General features: G+C 42.6%; 1 protein-coding gene across 2 annotated transcripts in view; it reads right to left on the reverse strand.

Moving 5' to 3' along the window:
* Positions 1-3,820: 3,820 nt before the first annotated feature.
* The window catches only part of TAFA3 (TAFA chemokine like family member 3), an 86,184-nt gene continuing 69,032 nt past the window's right edge, over positions 3,821-20,972 (reverse strand). For both annotated transcript variants that reach the window (XM_083444642.1, XM_083444643.1), the window contains exons 4-6: positions 20,120-20,269; positions 12,933-13,057; positions 3,821-5,848 (exon numbers count right to left, since the gene is read on the reverse strand). In XM_083444642.1, coding sequence (XP_083300768.1) covers positions 5,837-5,848; positions 12,933-13,057; positions 20,120-20,269 — 287 coding nt within the window. In that variant the 3' untranslated portion in view covers positions 3,821-5,836. The remainder of the gene's footprint in view (positions 5,849-12,932; positions 13,058-20,119; positions 20,270-20,972) is intronic.

Below are 20,972 nucleotides of genomic sequence, written 5' to 3' on the forward strand. Positions count from 1 at the left end.
ATCTTGCTTTACTGGCCGAGGGAGCCGATGTTTGTCCGCAGACAGTTTTTCAGGTCATGTGGCCAGCATGACTAAGCTGCTTCTGGCGAACCAGAGCAGTGGACGGAAGCGCTGTTCACCTTCCCGCCGGAGCAGTACCTATTTATCTACTTGCACTTTGACGTGCTTTCGAACTGCTAGGTTGGCAGGAGCAGGGACTGAGCAACAGGAGCTCACCCTGTCGCAGGGATTCGAACCGCCGACCTTCTGATCGGCAGGCCCTAGGCTCAGTGGTTTAGACCACAGCACCACCCGCGTCCCTATCATATTATTTAGGACCCCCCAAAAGTTGTTGAGCTTATTTTTTTATATAAAAATGCCAGAAAAAATATGACATGCCTAAGATCCCCTGCCTTTCAAATATTCCCGCCCAGATGTCAATTCCAACTTAGAAAGCCTGGTAATGTCTGGGAGAATCCAGACCTGTGGCAGCCCTCCATTTTATCCCCTGCCCATGTGTTCTCCCACCCCAGCTGCATTAGTGAAAACAGTGGGAAGTAGCCATAAAGTGACCAGGTATAATTACACAGTGTTGCTAAAGCACAGAGGGCCAAACTAGACATGATGTTAAATGTGAGGTGCTTGTTTCTCCCCAAAGGCAAATTGCATCAGCAGAGGGGTATAATATTTGGGATTGCAGAAGGCAGGGAGGAGTTTTAACTATTTTCTCCGCTGCTGTGGTCCTGAAACCCCCCCCCCCCCTGCCCATTTGAAGCTGATATTTGCTTTCAGAGGATCCCACTCCCTGCATTGGCACCAATCCCTCTCTGCTGGTGCTTATCAGGGAAAATGTATGTTAAATGCAAAGGCATATTTAACATCCCATCTAGTTTGGTGCCGGTTGACATTTTCTGTGGATTTTGCATCTCAATCCCAGAATCTATTCCCTAGTTCAATTCTCATCAGACTATATATGAAGGAAGCTAAGATCACTTTTCACTCTACATTTACATTAAATCTCACCTGTTGCTGCTTCATTCAGTTTGGAGAGCTCCAAAAGGCCTAGGTACGGTGCTCCATATCTGAATATTATGCACACTTCCTTGCTAGTAAACTGCATTGAGCACAGTAGAATTTACTTCCAAATAAATCTGCATAAACTGAAGCTTCAGATTACTATATGAGCACTCACAGGTTATATTAAACAAGTGTACAGTACAATCAGTGTAGTTGTCCACAATAGCTGATTCTACATTTGTAGTTATTTAAATGACATGGTTCAACAAATGTAGAGTCTGTGTACCTGTGCCTTCAATAGCTGAGCTGTACAAATCAACAGCTGTATGCTCTTTCACATAAACAGCTTCTATCTGTGTTCAGTGTAGCATAGGAACAAGCCTCATGTGAGACTCTGATGCCTGTCTCTCTAGTCTCTGCCTTCCATTTTTTCCCTGCTTCCTCCGGGGTACTGTCATCAATACTCTAGTCTGCTGGTCTTAACTACATTTCCTTCTAACTAATCAGAATTCCCAGGGCAACAATTTAATCATTCCGCCACCAGTAACTCCTCTACCCTCCTTACACATGTGGAAATACAGCTGCTGGTGGCAAATAAGAGACTTTCTGGCTATTGCTTCCACAGCCCAATTGCTTTAACCTCTTGCTTTCTCTAGAAACATTTCAAACAAAACGCACCTATATGAATGGATGCATTGTAAAGCCACACACTCTCTATGTGCATTTGCACATCTCAAGGCTTGATTATTCTCTGCTCTGTTAACTCAGTTTAAAAGCTGCTTTAAAGATTAATGAAATTAACACAAGGCTAACGCTTTTGCCAAATCTCCCAATGGCAGCAACATCTTTTGCCAAGTGTTTCAGTAGGATGCTGGAATTTCCAGCACATGAAATTTGCTTTGGTTTCCCTACACAATGAACACAGGCCAGAGTCTAGAATCCAGAGGGAAGCTAGGAGTGAAATCCAGAAGAGCAAAGAGGTGAATTATTTGTCTCACTTCAGCTATAATGATCAAATTAAGTATAACCACAGTTTACTCCTTTCTGAGCTGTTGGAGATAAACTCTTGTTATCTTGGGGCTAAACTAGACATGAGGAGGAGGAAGGGCCACAACTCAGTGGGAGAGTATCTGGTTTGCATGCAGAGAGTCCCAGGTCCAATCTCCAGCATGTCAAGGTAGAGTTGGGTGAGTCTTCTTGTCTGAAATCATGAAGAGCTGCTGTCGCTCAGGGCTCAGCCACACTCACCTTTTCCCCTGCACTTTCTAGGCACAGGTCTGTGCTTTAAAGCTCTGTGTCAAAGGGCTTTTTGTACTTGTTTTGCCCTGCTGCTTTGTCCAGGAAAACCGACTCTTTAATGCTGAAGCTACAGTCATGGCTTCCACTGTAATGCAAAGAGCAGAGACAGAGTAACATCCTGATGTAAAACACACTGAAGGTGGAGGAAGCTCTTTGAGGGGGGTAGATGGTAGGCAGGGTAATGCCAATTTTTAAAATGGGGGGAATCCAGGACTCCAAGAGAGTCAGTCAAATACCGATCCCAGAAAAATTGTTGTCAAGATTTTTAAGCCAGGCACCAAGGAGGACAAGCCTTGCTGAAGAAGAATCAGATTTCTACAAAGAGAAGTCATGCCTCATCAGTCTCTTAGAGTCTTGTGAGAATATCTGCAAATAGATAAATATGATCTCATGGATAGTATATATTTTAGAACTCTCAAAAGATGTTTGACAAAGTCCCAATAATACTTTGCAGTCTGAGCATATGAGCATGGGGCCTTCTTATGGATCAGTAACTGATTTGGGGGAAACACGCACAGTGTGTTAAAACTCATGACAGTTTTGACAATGCTAGGAAGTAAACAGTGCCGGGAAGAGTCTGCCATGGATCAGTATAAAGGGCAATGCTATTTAAGATGCATACGTGACCTGGAATCAGAACTGGACTACACCAAGTTATTCAGGAGAGCGAAGCTCCAAACATATGGAGCAGCTTCAAAATAATAAATGAGTTAACTGAACAGCAGGTGAGGTTCAATAAATACAAAATGATGCAAATAGACATTCCTGTGTCAAACACACTCACTAAATTGCCACTGTCTGATCAAGCATATATATGAGTTGGAACCATAAGCCTCCCCTCTATGACATGAGTACAGACACTATTCCAGGCCATTACAGGGTAAGGAGGCCTATGCAAACATCTCATAAGCAACTTGCCCCTCTGCTTGGAGCTTGTGTTCCTTGACGCAGGGGAAGGGAAGAGCCAGATGGTGATATGGCAGGAGCACACCAGCCTCCAATTCCCTGAGTGGATCAATTGTGTGTCTGCATCTGTGCTAGGAAACAAGGCCGTTTTGCTGAATAACAGGGATAGAGAACCTCCAGATCTTGTTGGACTACAACTCCCATCATGCCTGACCCTGGCCATTGGTTATGGGCCAAGACTCATGGAAGTCCAACAACGTCTGTTGAGCCACAGGTTTTTCACCCCTGCTTTACAGAGTTACTTCTGCCCACTGACAAGTCACTGGCAGTGAATTGGACTGAACCTTATCCGACTCGTTACAAACCCCTGGGGAGCCAGGCTTTTTGTACTTAAGAAAGAGTTACACCACTTTGCCAAAAAGCTAAGGTAATAGATTGACATGGTTTAAGCAGGTACACATAATGAGGTTCTTCTCTTTCCTCCATCAGAACAACCCCCCTGTTGTAAACTGCTCAATTGCTTTTTCGATTACTTGAAGATGATTTCAGAAAGCCCACAGCTTCTCCTCCCCCACTTGGCCTCAAAAACAAGCTCATATTTAAATGAACAAATCCATCCTGCAGAGATTAAAACGAACTTTAATATTTCACAGCCTGGTATTTACATCGCATCCGAAGCAGGTATAACATTGTCTGTTACAAAAAAACGTTTAGATAACAAAGTCAGCAGGTCATACAGTCACAGCATGGAGGCCAGGCCAGTGCCAAGTTGGACAGGTCAAGGCAGAGTTTTGAAGGTGCAGCTGTTTGCCCATTCTCTCCGGGAGCTCCTGACATCCATCTTGGTTGAGTTGGAGCCAGGTGTTCACTTTGGGTTATACTTAGCAAGGGTAAGCAATCATTCTCAGCCTCAGCCACCACCCTCCCCCAAGTCAAGCCAATAAACCTTCATGATCAAGGTAGACATAATGAGACACAGACATGGAACATGTTTATGGATGCCAATTAGCTGGGAGCAGATCTCAACATTCCAATAGGAAAGATCAGCAATGACTTGTCTTTAAGAAACTCTATCCTTTCTGTTATATGCCTGTTGTTCTAATTTGCTATGAAAAATGCTAAGTAAGCTTTGAATAAGCATTTCCACTTTGGGGTTTAGATGTCCTGTGCATCCAGAAACAATGAAAGAACTTCACCAAAGCTATGTCGTTTCTCTCTGTCTATTGTCTTCTCCTACCCTTTCCTAAAACCTTGTCAAATCCCACTGAATTAAAGTGGATCCTCTCCTCCATTTATATCAGCAGAAGCAGCAATGGCATCATAAGCTGGGAAGTTTAACTTAGTTCTCATAATATTTTCTTGTGAGGAGGTATAAGAGCAATCAATTGGTCCCTGAGAGGGATCTGCACTCATTACAGTTGCCAAGTACAAGTCTTTATTTAATACTAAATGTAACTAAGCTCTCTCAGTTCTCTGAGTAAAATTTAAGACTGTAGCAGACACAACATAGCAAAGAGAAGAACACACCTTCCCCCCTCGCAATTTCTAATATTTGCAATAGAATTCTGACAATAACAGTAATTTGTGTGACTTTGAAGGAACAGAAGAGATGAGAGTATAAGCCTGATTAATTACTGAACAGGAGAGGGAAAGACCAGGAGAGAACATTTTTGGTGACTCATGAAAAAGAAAGAGAAAGCATTATGAATACTTGTTCTCATCTCTTGTGCTTCCAACAAAGTGTAATGAACTTCTGCCTGTACTGTAGATTCTTCCATCCGTCCAGGTACAGAATCTGAAGCTGGTAACTGGGTAAATGTTGGAGCAACTGCATGGTCTTTCTTGGAGTTCCTCTAGTTTCACAACACAAGATTATAATTTGGTTCCTTGTTTCCAGAACTCAAAGCCTGTCTTCTATGAAAGCGACAAAAACATGAATTGGGAAGATTTTGTAAAAACACGAATTTTATTTTGAATTGTGAACTTGACACCCACTCGACACCTTGATTCTCTTTAGTGATCGTCAGAGCCAGCCTACAGACACAGGAGAATTCAAAGGAAGGAAAATTGCTTTCCCCCACTTTGTAGTTATCAACAGATTCTATGCAACTCCAATATTTAATTGAGCACTAGGGGAAGAAATACGTTCTTCTCTTTTGCAGGTATATCCATGGTATGGAAGGAGAATGTGGAGCAGTTCTTGTAACTGCATTCAAGACCCATAATTGTAGACTTAGTAGCAGCTGATGGTTAAATACCTTAGAGGCTGCACTGAATCAGTGGTTGATGCAGTATTTTATCTTCAAAAACAAGGGAAATTTCCCAAGATCTCTGCCCAGACAGGTACGTCACCCCTTTCCTGTAATCCTTGGTGCTGTTCTTCCAGGAGGGAGCAAACTGCAGCACCACTCCCTTGGCAGGTGTACACGAGGAAGAACAATAAAGTGCCCATGAAAAATAGGCATCCTATACCACAGTTGCATCCTATCCTGTGCCAATGAGGTCCTTCTGTTTCCAGGTCTTCAGAACATAGAAGGAATATCTTGCACCTGGAGAAAAGCCACGTCGTGCCATTTCTGCAGTGCCAGCCATGTCAACACAGATGCATATCAGATGAGAGCAGATCTTCTCAAATCTACCTTGTCACCTGGGAACAAAGGAAAATGCATTAGACAGATATCTGGTAATCTGAGGAATTATCTCTGATCCAGAACCTCCTCTGCATCCCAGTGCATACACAGAGCTCTTGCATGAATGGGCTTTCCTTGCAGGTGAAGTTGCTCTGCATTGAAAAAGATGCACTGAGAGTTTGCAGGAATAGAGAGGATAAGTCAACCATTCCTATTCAGCATGCAGAAGACGTTTAACAAGATTTTGTAGACCTGTTCCTCATAAGATAACCGATTCCCCAAACGTTTTTCTTTCATTTTGTGGGGAGAAGAAAACATTCCATAGGAGTGAGCTGACTGAAACATGTAATTTTCAGAAGTCAACAATTCTGGAAGCAAATGGAGGGGCGGGGAGGGAGGAGACAAGCCAAAATGTTTATGTAGGAAAATCATATCAAAGTTATTTAAGCAAGCATATGGTTGCATTCTGACATGAATTTCAGTACACGAGGGAAGGTTGTGGTACATCAGAATTATTTGATGATGATGATTAAATTTGTGTACTGTCCTTCATCCATAGAAATACCAGATAAAATACCAGCATAAAAATACCAGATAAAACCACAAAATACATAGCCATATTAATATGTTGCAATTTAAAAGAGCAACCTTGCCAGATCACTCCATAGGCCCATCTAGGTTAGCACCCTATTCTTACAGTGGCCAAGCAGATACCCATAGGGAGCCCACAAGCAGGGCATGAGTGGAACAGCACTTGCTCCAGCTGCATTCCCCAGCAACTGGTTTTCAGAGGCACACCACTTACAACAGTATGCAGCCATCATGACTAGCAGTCACAGACAGCCTTATCCTCCATAAATTGGTCCGTCTGCTTTGAAAGCTGGTGCAAAGTGGTAGCAAATTCCAAAGTTTGACTGCATGCTTTCCTGAATCTTCCAACACTGGATCATCCTGGGCTTTAGTAAGAGACGCTGACAGCCTCTCGCTATATTTTCTCCATTTCCCCACCTTACTTGTCTTTTCTCAAAATTAAAAACCCCCAAACATTGTAACCTATTCTCTTAGGGAGTTGCTCCATTCCCTAGATAATTTTGTTTGTCACAACAATGTGTATAGCAGCATCTTGGCAGTCTTTATTTTCAATCCCTTTGCCATTTTCATGGCTGCCACACACAGGTTCAACATTTTCATAGAGATATTCTCCAAGAACCTAATATTTCTTTTGTGATCAATCACAGCCAATTCAGGCCCTATAAGTATGTATGTGAAGTTAAGATTATTCGCCCCACAGAGTACTGTGGTATGAGCATGATTATATGGTTGGAGAACTGGACTAGAACCAGGAAGGTCCAAGTCCAAACTCTCAGTCACAAAGATCACTGGGTGACTTTGGACCAGTTACAATCTCTCAGCCTCATTTACCTCACAGGGTTGTTGTGATGAAAAAAGGAGGCGAGAACCATGTAGAGTGCCTGCAGCTTCTTGGAGGAAGGGCAGGAAAACAACTGAGTAAAAGGATTTTTAAAAAAGAAAAGCTAACCTTATTTATCATCACATGAGCTTTTATAGGCAAGTTCCCGTTTTTTTAGATGCATTAAGTCCTGCATTGCAGGGGGTTGGGGTCCCTTCCAACTCTACAATTCTATGAAATCAGGGATGGGGAAACAAACATGACCCTCCAGACATCTCTAACTGGCCCTCAGGTCTCTCCAAGGCCATATCCCTTGCTTAGGCCAGACCCCTCTGTGGGATGGCCCTCTGCTGTGACATCGTCATGTCCTTTTGACTGGCTGGAATATATCCTTTGACTGTGATCATGCCTCTTGCCTGCCTGGATGGAGAGATGTGGTGGGTGGGTGGGTGTGTGTGTGTGCTGGGACCTCTGGTTTCTGCGTTGCTGGAATGTAACCCACTGGATGTAATCACCTCTTGGTCCACCCACTTTTTACTCCGGTCCTGCCAGCTCTGCCACGGTCTGCTGAGAGGTAGATTCCAGTCTATGAAAACTTGGGCCACAATAACTTTGTTAACCTTTAAAGCGCCTCAGACTCTCAGTGGCTTATTATCTTTATGAAGGGGAATCAGTCACCAAATCCCAGAGATCAATGTAGAGATCAATAAAAAGCCAGCCCTGGAAAAATATCATTGACATTTGAAAGTGACAAGTTCAGCCCCGTAACAGCAGCCTGCAGAATCACTCTCAGCATTGGAAAGGCACACAAATCCAACCTGATGCAATTGCATTTCTTAAGGTAGGATCCTCCATCCACCAAATGAACATGATCCTACAGTGGGTTTGCAAATGGGTGCAAAATAGTCTACTCCTGTGCTTGTCTGCTTGGCCTCTGCTCCACATGCTCAAGCCATGCATTTTTTCTTGCATACATATAGACAAAGAGGGGCAGTGAAAGACAGCCAAATCTTTCAAATCTAAAATGCCTACTATGCACCTAAGATTGAACAGCAACAGCTAATGATATTTGGGGGGAGTGGGGTGAAGATTTATTTGGGGCAGGCCAAAATGGAATCTGTTCAAAAATGCATAACTTAACATGTTAATTCTTTCAAGTACTGCAAGGCTTCCAGTTCCAAGATTACCTTAAGTGACCTTTTTAGCAGCAGAGGTGCTAGGTATTATTATTACTATTATTATTAAGCATTCCTTAGCATTCATCTAGCATAGCTACATTTACATGACTCTGCCTGCAGAGAAAACATAGAGTGTGTAAGGCTTTCAAAAGAATTTAAAGCAAGTGTCTGCATTTTACAAGAGAAATCATTAAGAGAAGCTCTGCGGAGGGGAGGGGGTAAAAGAGAAAGGTGTGCCTGGCATGCAGGCAATAATTTATATTAAGCCCAGAGCCTGCTTTTCTTTGCTGCCATGTGTCCTATGTGCACGGTAAATAGTCTAAACAAATTCTTAAACAGCAGCCTGAAAATTGTGTCTTGGCTTTGAGATGCTGGGTTATTCCAATGGCTGTGGATGATTTCATAGTCTTCAGATGTACCGAGCCCTATTTACCCATTACAATGTCCTTTCTTATGGATTTCACAGTAGGACTAGCGATTTCTGTCAAGGCAGCCATCTGAGCTGTGGATGCATTTGAAATTTTGCTATTTAAATTCTATCCCTGCCCTTGTGTGCATGCCAAACAAGAGACACATTTCAGCAGGAACAATTTAGCAAATCCATTGCAAAAATGGCAAGGAGATCAAACTGAGAGCATCAGAGAGAGAGAGAAGCTCAATTTGTACGCAGCAGAGACCCACAGCTAAGGGGGAAAAGATATGCTTATTATTTAACTGCCCATCCAGTAATACCATAGCGGTTAGATCCCAGGCTTCAAAGTGGACAGAACAAACAGAGGCAGTTCGCTTTAATGCAGAGGCGGAGATGACCAGATTGAGAAAAGCAACTCACATTGCTCTTTGAAGGCATATAGAGATAAGGAAGGGCAAACCCTCATTCATTTCCCAGACAAAAGTCACAGGGTGCTTCCAGACAGTTGCTTACTTTGCAAGCAGGTCACTGAGATACTGCAAACCAGACATTGGCATCAGAGGGTATTTTTTTTAAAAAAAATGTTCATCAGCTATCCCCCAGAAAGGGTAAATCCAGATTAAATTAGACCTTGTGTGGATGTTGCAAAAAAACAACACACCATAATCCCCAGTCTGGTAGTACTCATGTTCTATGGCGGGGATACAGAGCCTGGGGCCCTTTGATGGACTCCAGCTCCCAGCAGCCCCAGGAAACATTGCCAATGGTCAGGGATGATGGGAAGTGGAGTCCAACAACATCTGGAGCACCACAGGTTCCCCATCCCTGCTCTATGGTATCCAAATGCTTAGTGCAGACATATATTGCTTGTGTCTTTAAAGAAGTAATATGGGAATCAGTTCTCCAGGAACTGCTGAAGGCGGCAGGAGTGTCAACAGGTTCAACTGAGCAGTGCCTTCGTGACACCTGGTTTCTTCTTTGTCACTGCAAATCACATTCAGCCCTAAGAGAATACATCACCTGTCCTCTTCTTCAGGCTACTCAGAACTTGCTGCTTTCCTGCCTCCCTTCAGTCTCATCAGACTACATTTTGTTCCTTCTGTCCTGCTATTTCTGTGCAGCAGGCACATAAGCACCAAAGCCCTTCCTCCACACATACACACACACACACACATCCATGGTTGCAAGAGCATGGGTTGCCCCACGCAATAAAAACTAGGGTTGGGTTAGGTTTCTGCAGTATGTTTCTGGAATGTGAAAGATGGATCAAGGCATTAGAGCTACGGGAGGGGGGGGCAATGCTACAAGAAGGAAAGTGCATTGTTTCCTGTTGGAGGGGGGAAGCCAGAATGAGAGCCTGGCTGTGGGCCAAATGGGTTACTGCCAAGTGCTCCACATTCTGAGAGCACAAAGGGTGCGTGAATGATGTCAAATTGTAACACTGCCAGGAAAAGTGGGGAGCAAGCAAAGGGGAAGCAGATAAAGAAAGGTTGGTGGTGCGAAGTTGCTGTGATTGATTACTCAGCAGCATTTTGATTCCTGAGCCAACGGAGGCTGCTCTGATACTTTCTCCCTCTCTTCTTTTAAAAGCTCTTCAGTGTGAACATGCTATTTGCCGAGTAAAAGATAAGGAAGGAACAACAGGCTGCTATTTTGCAGGATAATTTTATGGGGTGTTTGCGTGGAAAGGAGATGGAAGTACGAAGCAAGCAAAGCCTGAAGAATAATTATGCTCCACTGTATGAACAATGATTACAAAATTATGCAACTGATTAACCATGACATACATGTAATTACTAATGAGTTTGATAAAATTTTAATTATACCTTGTTCTTCAGGGTATTCAGCAAGCCATGAAAATAATAATCATGTAGCTCTCTGTCACAGATGATTGCTCCAACTGGAGGAGCTGTGACAGGCTGGAAAGTCCTTGGCTGGAACGTGATGCAAAGCAGAGGGAGGTGGCTGCAACAAGCCAAGGCTGGCAGGCGTCTTACAGGCAAACCATCCTCCACTATTGTATTTCTTGGGATGCTGGGAGGAGTTTCATCTACACACTTAACCGCTCTTGCATAAGATGCTGTTGCTAACACCCATTAGAAGGGGAGACCCCAAAACCCATTTCCATCTACCGGCTCACGTTTGCTTTGACTCTGCAACTGATGACTCATTCTACTTATCCACTTCTTATTTTGTCACTCTGCTATTGAATGCTATTCAAGATATATAGGATTAATCTGGAAAGAAACTTGTTTGAATGAAGTCATCTCCAGCGGATAAAAATAAAAGGTTTTGAGTTTCTGGGGAAATGATATTTAACTCGAAGTGAGAAGGTTCATTTTTAAAGAGCACACTTCCCCCAATTCCCTCCTAAATTTTCTTTTCTACTGCTGTGTAAATTCTGATGAAAGCTGCACTTTCAAATCACTCCTAATAGCAAATAAAACCTGCCAACAGGACCGCACAAAAATGGGGCCACATAGAAAGAAGAGTGGGGTATCAGTGTGTATTCAGGTTTCCCCAAGGTTTGAAGAAGCACAAGAAGTACTGTTGTAAGTTTTTTGGGGGGCAAGGATCCCCTAAATTCCTAGGCGCCACATCCTCCCCATAATTCCTGGATTTAGTAAAAGTTGGAATTAATCAAGGTTTGGTTAAACTGTGCCAAGCACTGCTGGGTTCAGCATACACTAACTAGCCAGTCCAGCCTGGCATAGCTAGCTGAGTGTGGGTCATTGGCGGAACAAAGCTGATGATGGCCAAGCCTTAAACCTTACAAAAGATGGGCCATCAGGAAATTCAGTGCCAGACAGCAAGGGGAAGGGAGCTCCTCCTCCAGCTGTGTGTCAGTGGGCAGAGACAAAAGGGATTGAAAAAGGTTTAGGATTTCAGTTTGACCTGACATAAGTGAGCAGGAAGATCAGTTTGGAGTTTGCAAGCTGCAGAGAAAGTGGAGTCAGAGCACCAAGTGGGCTGACAGGCAGAAAAAGGGACAGAGAGCATGGCTTTTTGCTATTTTGGATCTAAGACTATGAGAGAAGCAAGAGACCCTCTTGGGGGCGTGCCGGGCATCTCTGGAATTTCACACCACTCAGTATAACAGTACTAAGGGGGGCAACTTAAAGGGTCAACCCCCCCCCCCGAACAGCAGAAGGACCGATCCTGCTCAGTAACCGCAGAATGCTGAGCATCTGTTGGGGATGGGGGTAGAAGAGAAAATCAGGGGTGGGGGGAATAGAATGGAGTATCCTGGAAAATGGCCTAACTGGCTGGAACTTCACACTGCTGGAGCAATCACACTACATTGTGTTGCACATCCCACTTTTGAGTAATAAACAGAAAAATTCCCATTTTGAACAAAAACGGCTTTGTTCAGAATGTGTGTCCGAGCATTAGAAAAAGTAGTTCCAATTACATGTTTTGATCACATTTCATTTTAAAAAATGAAATATAAGGAACTAAACAACCCTGTAACTGAAGCAACAATGGCACTCTAAAGTTTCTCAGAGTAGCTTCAGACTTGATGGACTAGGATCTCGGGTAGGTGTATGAAGAGTCTTGTGGTTCCTAATCTCCATGTAATCTAATTTGATTTTTTTGTCGCATGAAACTGTCTTGAGGTCTCTTAAAACGTGCTGCAGTGTAAGCTGTGGATCTCCACTGCCTTCCTGACATACAGCTGCTTCTTCCCTTCTTCCCTTCCCAAACCTCCTGCCATTGCACTGGCCATGGCGATCCTTTTTTAGGTATATAGCAACAACCTAACAAATACACAAAGAAGTCAGATATCCATTGTCACTTATCTGAAATCACTTTGAACTGAGATCTTTATGATAGGTGGTCAGGAATGGACAAGATGCATTGTGGGGCTCTTGAACCATTATATGCCCTGTACATACTGATGTTTACTTGGCCTGCCAGATATTATGAAACAGAGTCAACTATTTGAAATAGATTCAAAGCATCACAATTGTCATTCACAAAATCATGCGCTATGTGGATCTCATAAAAAGGATCACAACATTGCCCTCAGGGGGGGGGGGGATGAGAGGGGGAGCATTATTGGACTCGGCCTTCTCTCACCCATCTTGGATTAGGAATACCTTGGTGGTCTTTACTTTGTTTCCAGTACTGCAGCTCCATCCGGACAAATCTGGTAGCACTTTACACTCTTCTCCTTCTACACATGGTTGCATTTGGCACCACCACTTCTGAAGCACTATTGAGGCTAGGAGAAAACGAAAGGCATAGGACTTTAAAAGCAAAGCAAAGCAACGACACCAGGCTGGACACTACAGTTATTTACTCCTCAGGAGAAAGTGTATGCAGTCAGTGAAGTGGATCATCTCTTTGTGGCAGCAAAAGGCCCCAATATAAACAGAAACTGAAAGAAACGTTGACCATAATCTTAAATGTTAACAGGTCAGCTCCAGAGTAGACCAATATGAACACTCAAGTCAATTCTCTTTAATTCATTCATTCATTCATGTTGCCGTTGCCGTTGTTATGATTATGAATTTCTATACCACTTAATATCCAAAAAATTCCAAGCAGTTTACAATCGAACATAAAGCATCAAACACAACATTGCAAAATATGAAAATAAGACAATACTAACTAAGATCAAATGCAAGATGCACATTTAAGGCAGCATGGTTAGCGGGAAAAGGCACAGGAGCATCACTGCATCTTCACACATCCCAAGGATGGAGTGCTGGTTGGTACTACAATCGAACCAAGCAGCCCCACAGCATATTTTATTAGTTGTTTCTCTATCCACTATAGGGGCCATCCACCATGCCAACCTGCAGTGCAACACTGGAATAATTTGAAGGCACAGGTCATAAGAAAAGCTCATCTCATTATCAACCCAAGTTCTGCCACAAACATGACCAAAGTCAGAAGGATCATCAGGTAAATCGTTCAGGGCCACAGAGGAAGAAATGTAATGAAAGAGCAGCAGTGTTCCATTCAAAAGGGAGGTGTGGGGATTGAATAAGCTTGGCAGGAAGTGCACACCATGACAGAATTGGTGGGAAGAGTTGTCTTGGTGAATTAGGGCTTCCCTGGCTCCTGACAGTTTCAAAGACAAAATACATGTTAATGACAAATGTGCAAGAGCAAGAAACCTTGAGAGGCTAACTGAAACAGAGATGATGTGCCTAATGGTGCCAGGGCCCTAATTTAAAATCAGAGTGAGGTCTGCTTCTCTCAAGTTCTTTCTGACCTTAGACATCGGGCTAAAGTCAAAGGTGGCATTGTAGGAGATCAAAACTGCAGAGCCTGATTTTGCTTGGCCTGTCATCTTATTCTCAACTCAGGACAACAGAAAGGCTAAGAAAAAAGAAATGGAAAGACTTGGAAGAAGGAAGAGACTGGCCCAGACATGCACAGGCAGCTGTGAACCTCAGGTTCACATTCTCCACTTTCTTCTCCCAGCATAGTCACTTTAGCTTCCAGTTTTAAACTGGTCAAAACCTTGCATTACATCCCAGCTGGGAGAACACTGCTTAAATTCTGGTTTGTTAACAAACCTGGATCATAAGCCATGGTTTGCTACTGACTTGTTTAAACCAACCATAGTTAAGACTAGATTTGTTTCAAATATTTACACCCAGCCAAAATGTTTTGGTGGTTTCAGGAGGCCTTTGGGAAAGAGGAGAACAACTTTCAGGATTGGTGTACTTAGTAAACTTATTAAACTTACAACTATACAAGGTGATCCAAGAACTTTTCATCCATTAAAAAAAAAAAAGATAAGAGGAAATCAAAGCAGCTAGGATGCCCAGGTGCCACCATACATTTTCACAACAGGACAGGAATATCCATGGAAATGATGCATGGGAAACACATGGACCTGCAGGTGTTCTTGGATCCCTACCTCCCATCAGCTGCAGCCAGCATGATCAATGGTCAGGGATGATGGGAGTTGGAGTCTAACATCTGCCTTAAGTTCTCCATCCTTGGGTTAACATTACATATGAAAGACACCACTGGGTCCTGGAACTTGTCCAGAGTGAGTAGCAGGTGCAATTTGGGTAAATACTTCTGTGAATGTTGATACAATTCTAGTTCACAGCCCAAGTACACAGGACTGATTAATTAATTAATTTTATTTAAACTATTTGTCAGCTACCATTCAGCCAAAGCTCGCTGAGCAGCTTACAGAACTGTAAGTACACAGCAAATAACAATCAAAACGAATTCACAGCAAGCAGTTAAATTATATATATTGCTGAGATATTTTTTCTTTCATAAACTTTATATACAACTTGGTTGTTAAAAAAAGCTTCAAGGTGGTTTATAAAACAAAATTACCAAGAAGAAATAGAACAATAATTCATTTTTTCCCATGAAGTTAAATAACAATAGACTAAAAACAGATAAAAACTGCAAAATCCTGGGACAACAAACAGGTTTTCAGCTGGCACTGAAAGAAAACCTGGAATGAATATTAAAATGGCACCAAGGGAACTTTCCTGGTAAGGGATTGTAAAGGTGTGGTGCCTCAGCTGAAAAGACCCAAACCCCTGACTTGTTTCAGATGGTGGAGAAATTGGGAGCAGGTCTTTTGAGGCCAATCTAAAAATCATGCAGGAGTAGGGCTGTACTTCGGGAGATAAAAAAACTTCCTAGTTCTGCACATTAATTCTTCAGGATGCATAGAAGAAGAGATCTCACTCGTTCAGAGGCTGGAGGTTGCCAATCAAACAGCAGGTTTCCACTACTGGGAAAAGAGAAGGCCAGTTTCACTGAGGGGATGAAGTTTTTATTCTCTGAGCCAATTACTTTTTCCCAAAATCCAGCAATAGCCAGAGTTTGTTGTGCCAAATCCATTGGTAATTCAGAACCTCTCTTCTGTGGTGAGTGAAAGTAACTCCTCTTCCATCTACCCACACCGCCCTGCAAGAACCGGCTGTTGATATAAATCAACTGAAAAGAGCCTTGAAGCAAAGTGAAAAGAAGACTCTCCTGACAGAGAACTCTCTGCAATCCAAATAAGTGCTTTTGTCTTGTTGTTGTTTTTTTTAAAAAATGTTTTACAACGGTGCTACTTGCATCGCAAATGATGTGGTAGAACCACTATCCCAATTTATTTGGACGATGATCTAACTAACTGAGGAAAGCGGCCATAACTCTGTGAGACAAAGGGTCTGTTTTCCACAGAGAAGGTCCCAAGTTCAGTATCTGGCGTCTTGAGGCAGGGCTAGAAAGACACTTCACAGCCGTATCTAGTAAGTGTCAATTATACTGCGCTAGATGGACCACTGGTCTAACTCAATATAAGACAGCTTTTTACGTAATGGGAACATTTCAGGTCAAGTGAATAGTCCTTCTGCTATTCTGAGACAGTATGGAAGTGAGGAATGATGTCATTTAGGTCCCATATGTACAACACATTTAAAGCAGTATCATGCCACTTTAAACAGTCATGGCTTTCCCTAAAGAATCACTGGAACCAAAGTTTGTGAAGAGTGCTGAGGTGCTGTTGAGATGCCCATTCGTCTCACAGAGCCACAACTTCCAGATTTTTCTGGGAAGAGGTGGTCCTGTAGCTAAGTGGGGCACTCACATTTCTAGGTGGGGCATTTATTGGACTGTGGAGGCACATATAGCACCAGTCAACCCTGTGCCCATATTCACTGGTGGAAGTTGTGAGGGCCAGGCCAGGGGAAGGGAGAGGCAATGACCTCCTCTCACACTCATCTATGCAGAGCGTGTTAATTCACATAATGGGCTATGTAAAGGCCAAGTTAACAGAAAAATTAGTAAGAACACCAGGATGATTGCCAAACGAACACCAGAAAATGCAATGCAAGCAAAAGTTTGTGCTATAACTAAGAAACTATAAACAAGTATGGAGCATGTTTTTGTTATTGTTTAAAAAAAGTTTTAAAACTGCAATGCGAAAAGAATAAAACCAGGTTTAGAATCAAGCAAGAGCATACTGCAGTGCAACATTAGGGAGAACGGTGCTTCAGAATAATATACCTAAATTTCTTGGTGAAGTCCATGTGTCTGAGTCTTTAAATTTGTAGTACTGTGTACTGTATTTACTGCACTATATGCTTCCTTTTGTAAACTTATAAAAATGCTTGATAAACATTTGAGAAAGCTTTTGAATGGTAAGTTCACCTTTTCAGCGATGAGAACCAATTCTCCCCTGCTCATCATAACCACAGAATAAACAGAATAAACAAACTTTTATCTTACTGCAGGCAAACAAACATGCTTCTTTTTTGCTGGCTGTGTAGAGAACACAACTGAAACTGAAACTGAAAAGCAGAGCAAAGTCCAAGGGGTGGAGTCTAACTGTGGCCCACAATACAAGATACAGTACCAATAATTGACTCTTCCGTGGTCATGTTACACTAGAGACTGTTTTTTCAAGATAGGGTGATTGTGTGATAGAATGATTGCTATAACGAAAAGTCCACCTTTAGCCAGGGAAAGTCTGGAGTGAGCAGGGGGATTTTGGGGGGGGGGGGTGGCCATAGGTGAAGTTTGTTGTTAACCCAAGCTAGACTTCCACTTCCTTCCTAGAACCTGTATTGCTGACAGCTTTCACCTAAGCAGTTAAAATGATTCTGATCATTCCCAGAAGTAATAGCTCAGCCAATGGTTTGAAGGATGAGGTGACTGGGAGATATGAACCATATTATATATTGTATTAGAAATCTTTTTCTGCTTTCTTAGCACTTTTAATTGCTGAGGTATGTTGAGCATCCATAAGAACTTTATGTCTGGGCTGCAACCGATGTGGGCACGATAATTTCTGTGAAATTCCAGTGGATAATTTCAGGGAAACTGCTTTGTTCACAAAATAAGAAGCACCTTTGTGAGGCTGCTTGGGGATGCAGCCTTTCATGGGAATTGTATCCTGTGTTTTTTAAGTAGTTTCTTGGCATCATGTACAAATCCATTTGCACCAGCCAAGCTGCCAAGCCGATCAATAATGCACCAGCAGAGGCTTCCAGCCACTTCAGATAGATCCAGAATGACACAGCTCAATAAAATATAGATGGGGGTGGGTGGGTTAGTGCTTTGCACAGGTGATTAGATGGCGTGTTCTTATTCATGCTGGTAGCACTTACGTTGCAGAAACAGGTTTTTCTAGGTAAAATAAAAATAAAAATAATAGACCTTCGAACCAGTCTTGGTTACTTGGTTGCTGACTAAAAAATAAAAGAAAGGAAACAGAGCCCTGTAAAGTGAGCCCCTTTCAGAGTTAAACTAAGGAACATTCATACAAGAGCATTAAATATTGGTTCAGAGTTTGAAACTGAGCAAATCAACCCACAAGTCATTTATCTCTAAGTAGTTTTAGTGATTTATCTTTCAGAATAAGTGTGGAACCTTCGTGTTGAGGGGCGAAATGCAAACTAAATAAATTGACAACAGTGCCACATATAACTAATTAACCGAGCCACGATTGTGTTAAAAAACTTTGGAGCTACAAAATTCTGAAATACCACCCAGTGGTTCCTTCTTTATCACATCCCCTACCTATCATATATGCTGGAGTTCCATGATCTGTATTCTATAGCAATGTAGCCCCTGTTTTGCCAGGGAGAAAGGAAGAAGAAGAGCACTTGAAATTATAATTATATACCAATTTTCTTTATTTTTTAAAAAGCATTTTGGATATAAGAGTAAGGATCTATGGGACCTATGGGAGGGCTGTCTATAGCCTATAGCCTATTGACAAAAATGATGGGAAAGGTCAGTTTTGTTGACTTGTATCCCACATGTGACTCCCTTCCCTTTAGCATCAAAAGTGTTGGTGGTCTCGGTTTTCCAGGAAGAGCAGGAGTCTCAGTTTTCTAGGACGAGCATGTTTGGCCAATGCCAATATCCATCACAGTCAAAAACAGAGGTGGTCCACTAGTCTAGAATTTCACAAGCACTGAATCCCAAATCAATTACCTAACAATGAATTATCCTGAGAAGTTTAAAGAATGGTTGCAAAGATGTGCCTGAAAACACATCACTCCAAGAAGGTCCCCATGTGCAGCCAGTGGATAGAACCTTAGATCTGGATGAGGAAAACTGAGTTCAAAACCCAAGTTGTGCCCTCTTGACTGCTGTACCCAGACTGTGAAAATGAAACAACTAAAGAGTTACTTCAATGGGACATTTTTGAGAGTGAATGAATTCCAAATCCTAGCAAACAGTAATGTCCCCCTGGGACAGCATAGATAGTTCCCCATGTTCTATCAGTCTGCCTTCAGTCTCTGCTCCTGCAGTAGTGTTGTAGCTTTTGTTAGTAGTTCAAAAACATGAGGGAGGAATGGCAGCTTTAACAGGGAGAAGCAAACTCCAGATGTGAAGAGTAGAGAACCAGCGTGAAAGAAAAAAGCCTTTGGAGACAGTGTAGTGGTCAGTGTCTCAGGCTGGGACCTGGGAGACCAGGGTTCAAATGCTAACTCACCCATGAAGCTCACTAGGTGATCGTAAGCCAGTCACTGTCTCTCAGCCTAGCCTACCACACAGGGGTGTGGTGAGGACAAAAGGGAAAGGGGGAGAGCCATGCATGCCACATTAAGCTCTTTGAAGGGAACGTGGAATCAATAAGTTGTTGTTGTGCCCTTTTTTGCACCAAAAATGTTCACTTGAAGAACATGCAGCTCAGCCCAAGACCTCAACCATTTTGATGTGTTAGGTTGCAATCCTAACAATGTGTACCCAGAAGTAAGTCCCACTGAAGTGGGTCATTATTGCTGTGTTAGCCTTAACTATCTCTCTCTGCCCCTAAGTGGTGCCTGCACCCCATACAGATTTGGTGCTGGCACAAATTCAAAACCAGGGTAAGAAATTGGAGTGCCACTTAGGCAGTACTGCTGACTACTGTACAAAGTGATTTGAAATTGTGCAAACCTGGATTGACATGGCTTGCTTGGTGACGATGGCTGAATTACTAACTTCTTGATCCTGAAGATATTTACGTTTATTTGAATGTGACTTTATTCAAAGTGAATCAAGCTGTCGGGGCTGGTTTCTCAAATGCACATCCATCAGCTGTCAAATGATAATAATAAATTCTACCCATTTGAAGAGTGTGTTGTGCTTTCATAAAGAACCCGGTAAGAGCAGCAGATTATTTCTGATTGCAGCTAAATATACAGCTGATTTTGCTTAAACTACGAAGCCAGAAGTATCCAATGTAAATCTCCCAGCAGGCACACCTAACTAGAATTAAGGCTCCAGAGCTAGGGGTGGAACTCTTAATCCATTCAACAGCAATTTCCAAACGCAAATGCACACTTTACAGAGAGACCTGCTCACTTACCGTCTACACATGAAGGAGCAGCGTGCGTCGTCCCAGCCACCTGACCTGGAAAGCAGGAACATTTCACTGTTTGTGAGCGCTCTTCAATCTTGTTCTTATTGCAGCACCTGTGAGCAGCGATGACTTCGCATGTGCCAGGCTCTATGTGCACTGCAAAGAAGAAAGGCACAGAAAATTACACAGGGATGTGGTAGTCAAAGGGGATTGTGTGTTTGTGTTACAGCAGCAGCAAATGGGCCATACGATGCTGAACATATGGTGATACATTCTAGAGGAATGATCAGGCCACAGAGTACAAAATGCCAAGCTGGACCCGTCCTGTCTGTTCAAAGATGCTACTGTATACAAGATCCAAGGAAAAGGTTGTCATTTCTCAGCAACAAGTTAGAAGCAGTAATCTAATCGCACCGTTCACAGATTGCCACTGGACAGCTGGAGCTCTGTTGACTCTGAAAGAACAGCTGGCACTTGCAATAACAATAATAAAAAAATCCAGGCAAGGTAAAATGTACTCAAGGGAGATAACTTGTTAGGATGTGTATAAAAATTTTAATTCTAAAGGTGGCACCCATGCCCATTAAAAGACCTCTCTGCAAAAGGTTTTGATTGGAAAGAGCTCATTTGTATGATGCCCTTGACATAATTTCTAGATTGTATCTAGCTGCATGGATCTAATGTGTTACAAACCACAAAAATGTACACACCCATTCAAGATGGGTCACATCTTGTAGATTAGAAGTGGGGAACCTGTGGCACTCTGGCTGTTGGCCAGGCTGGCTGAGACAGGATTGGACATATTCAAAGGCTATCAATACAGGCAACTCCCAATTTACCTGCGTAAATTGTTACGTTC

The sequence above is a fragment of the Podarcis tiliguerta genome (genome assembly GCF_965153285.1).
Source record: "Podarcis tiliguerta genome assembly, chromosome: 6".
Lineage (NCBI taxonomy): Eukaryota > Metazoa > Chordata > Lepidosauria > Squamata > Lacertidae > Podarcis > Podarcis tiliguerta.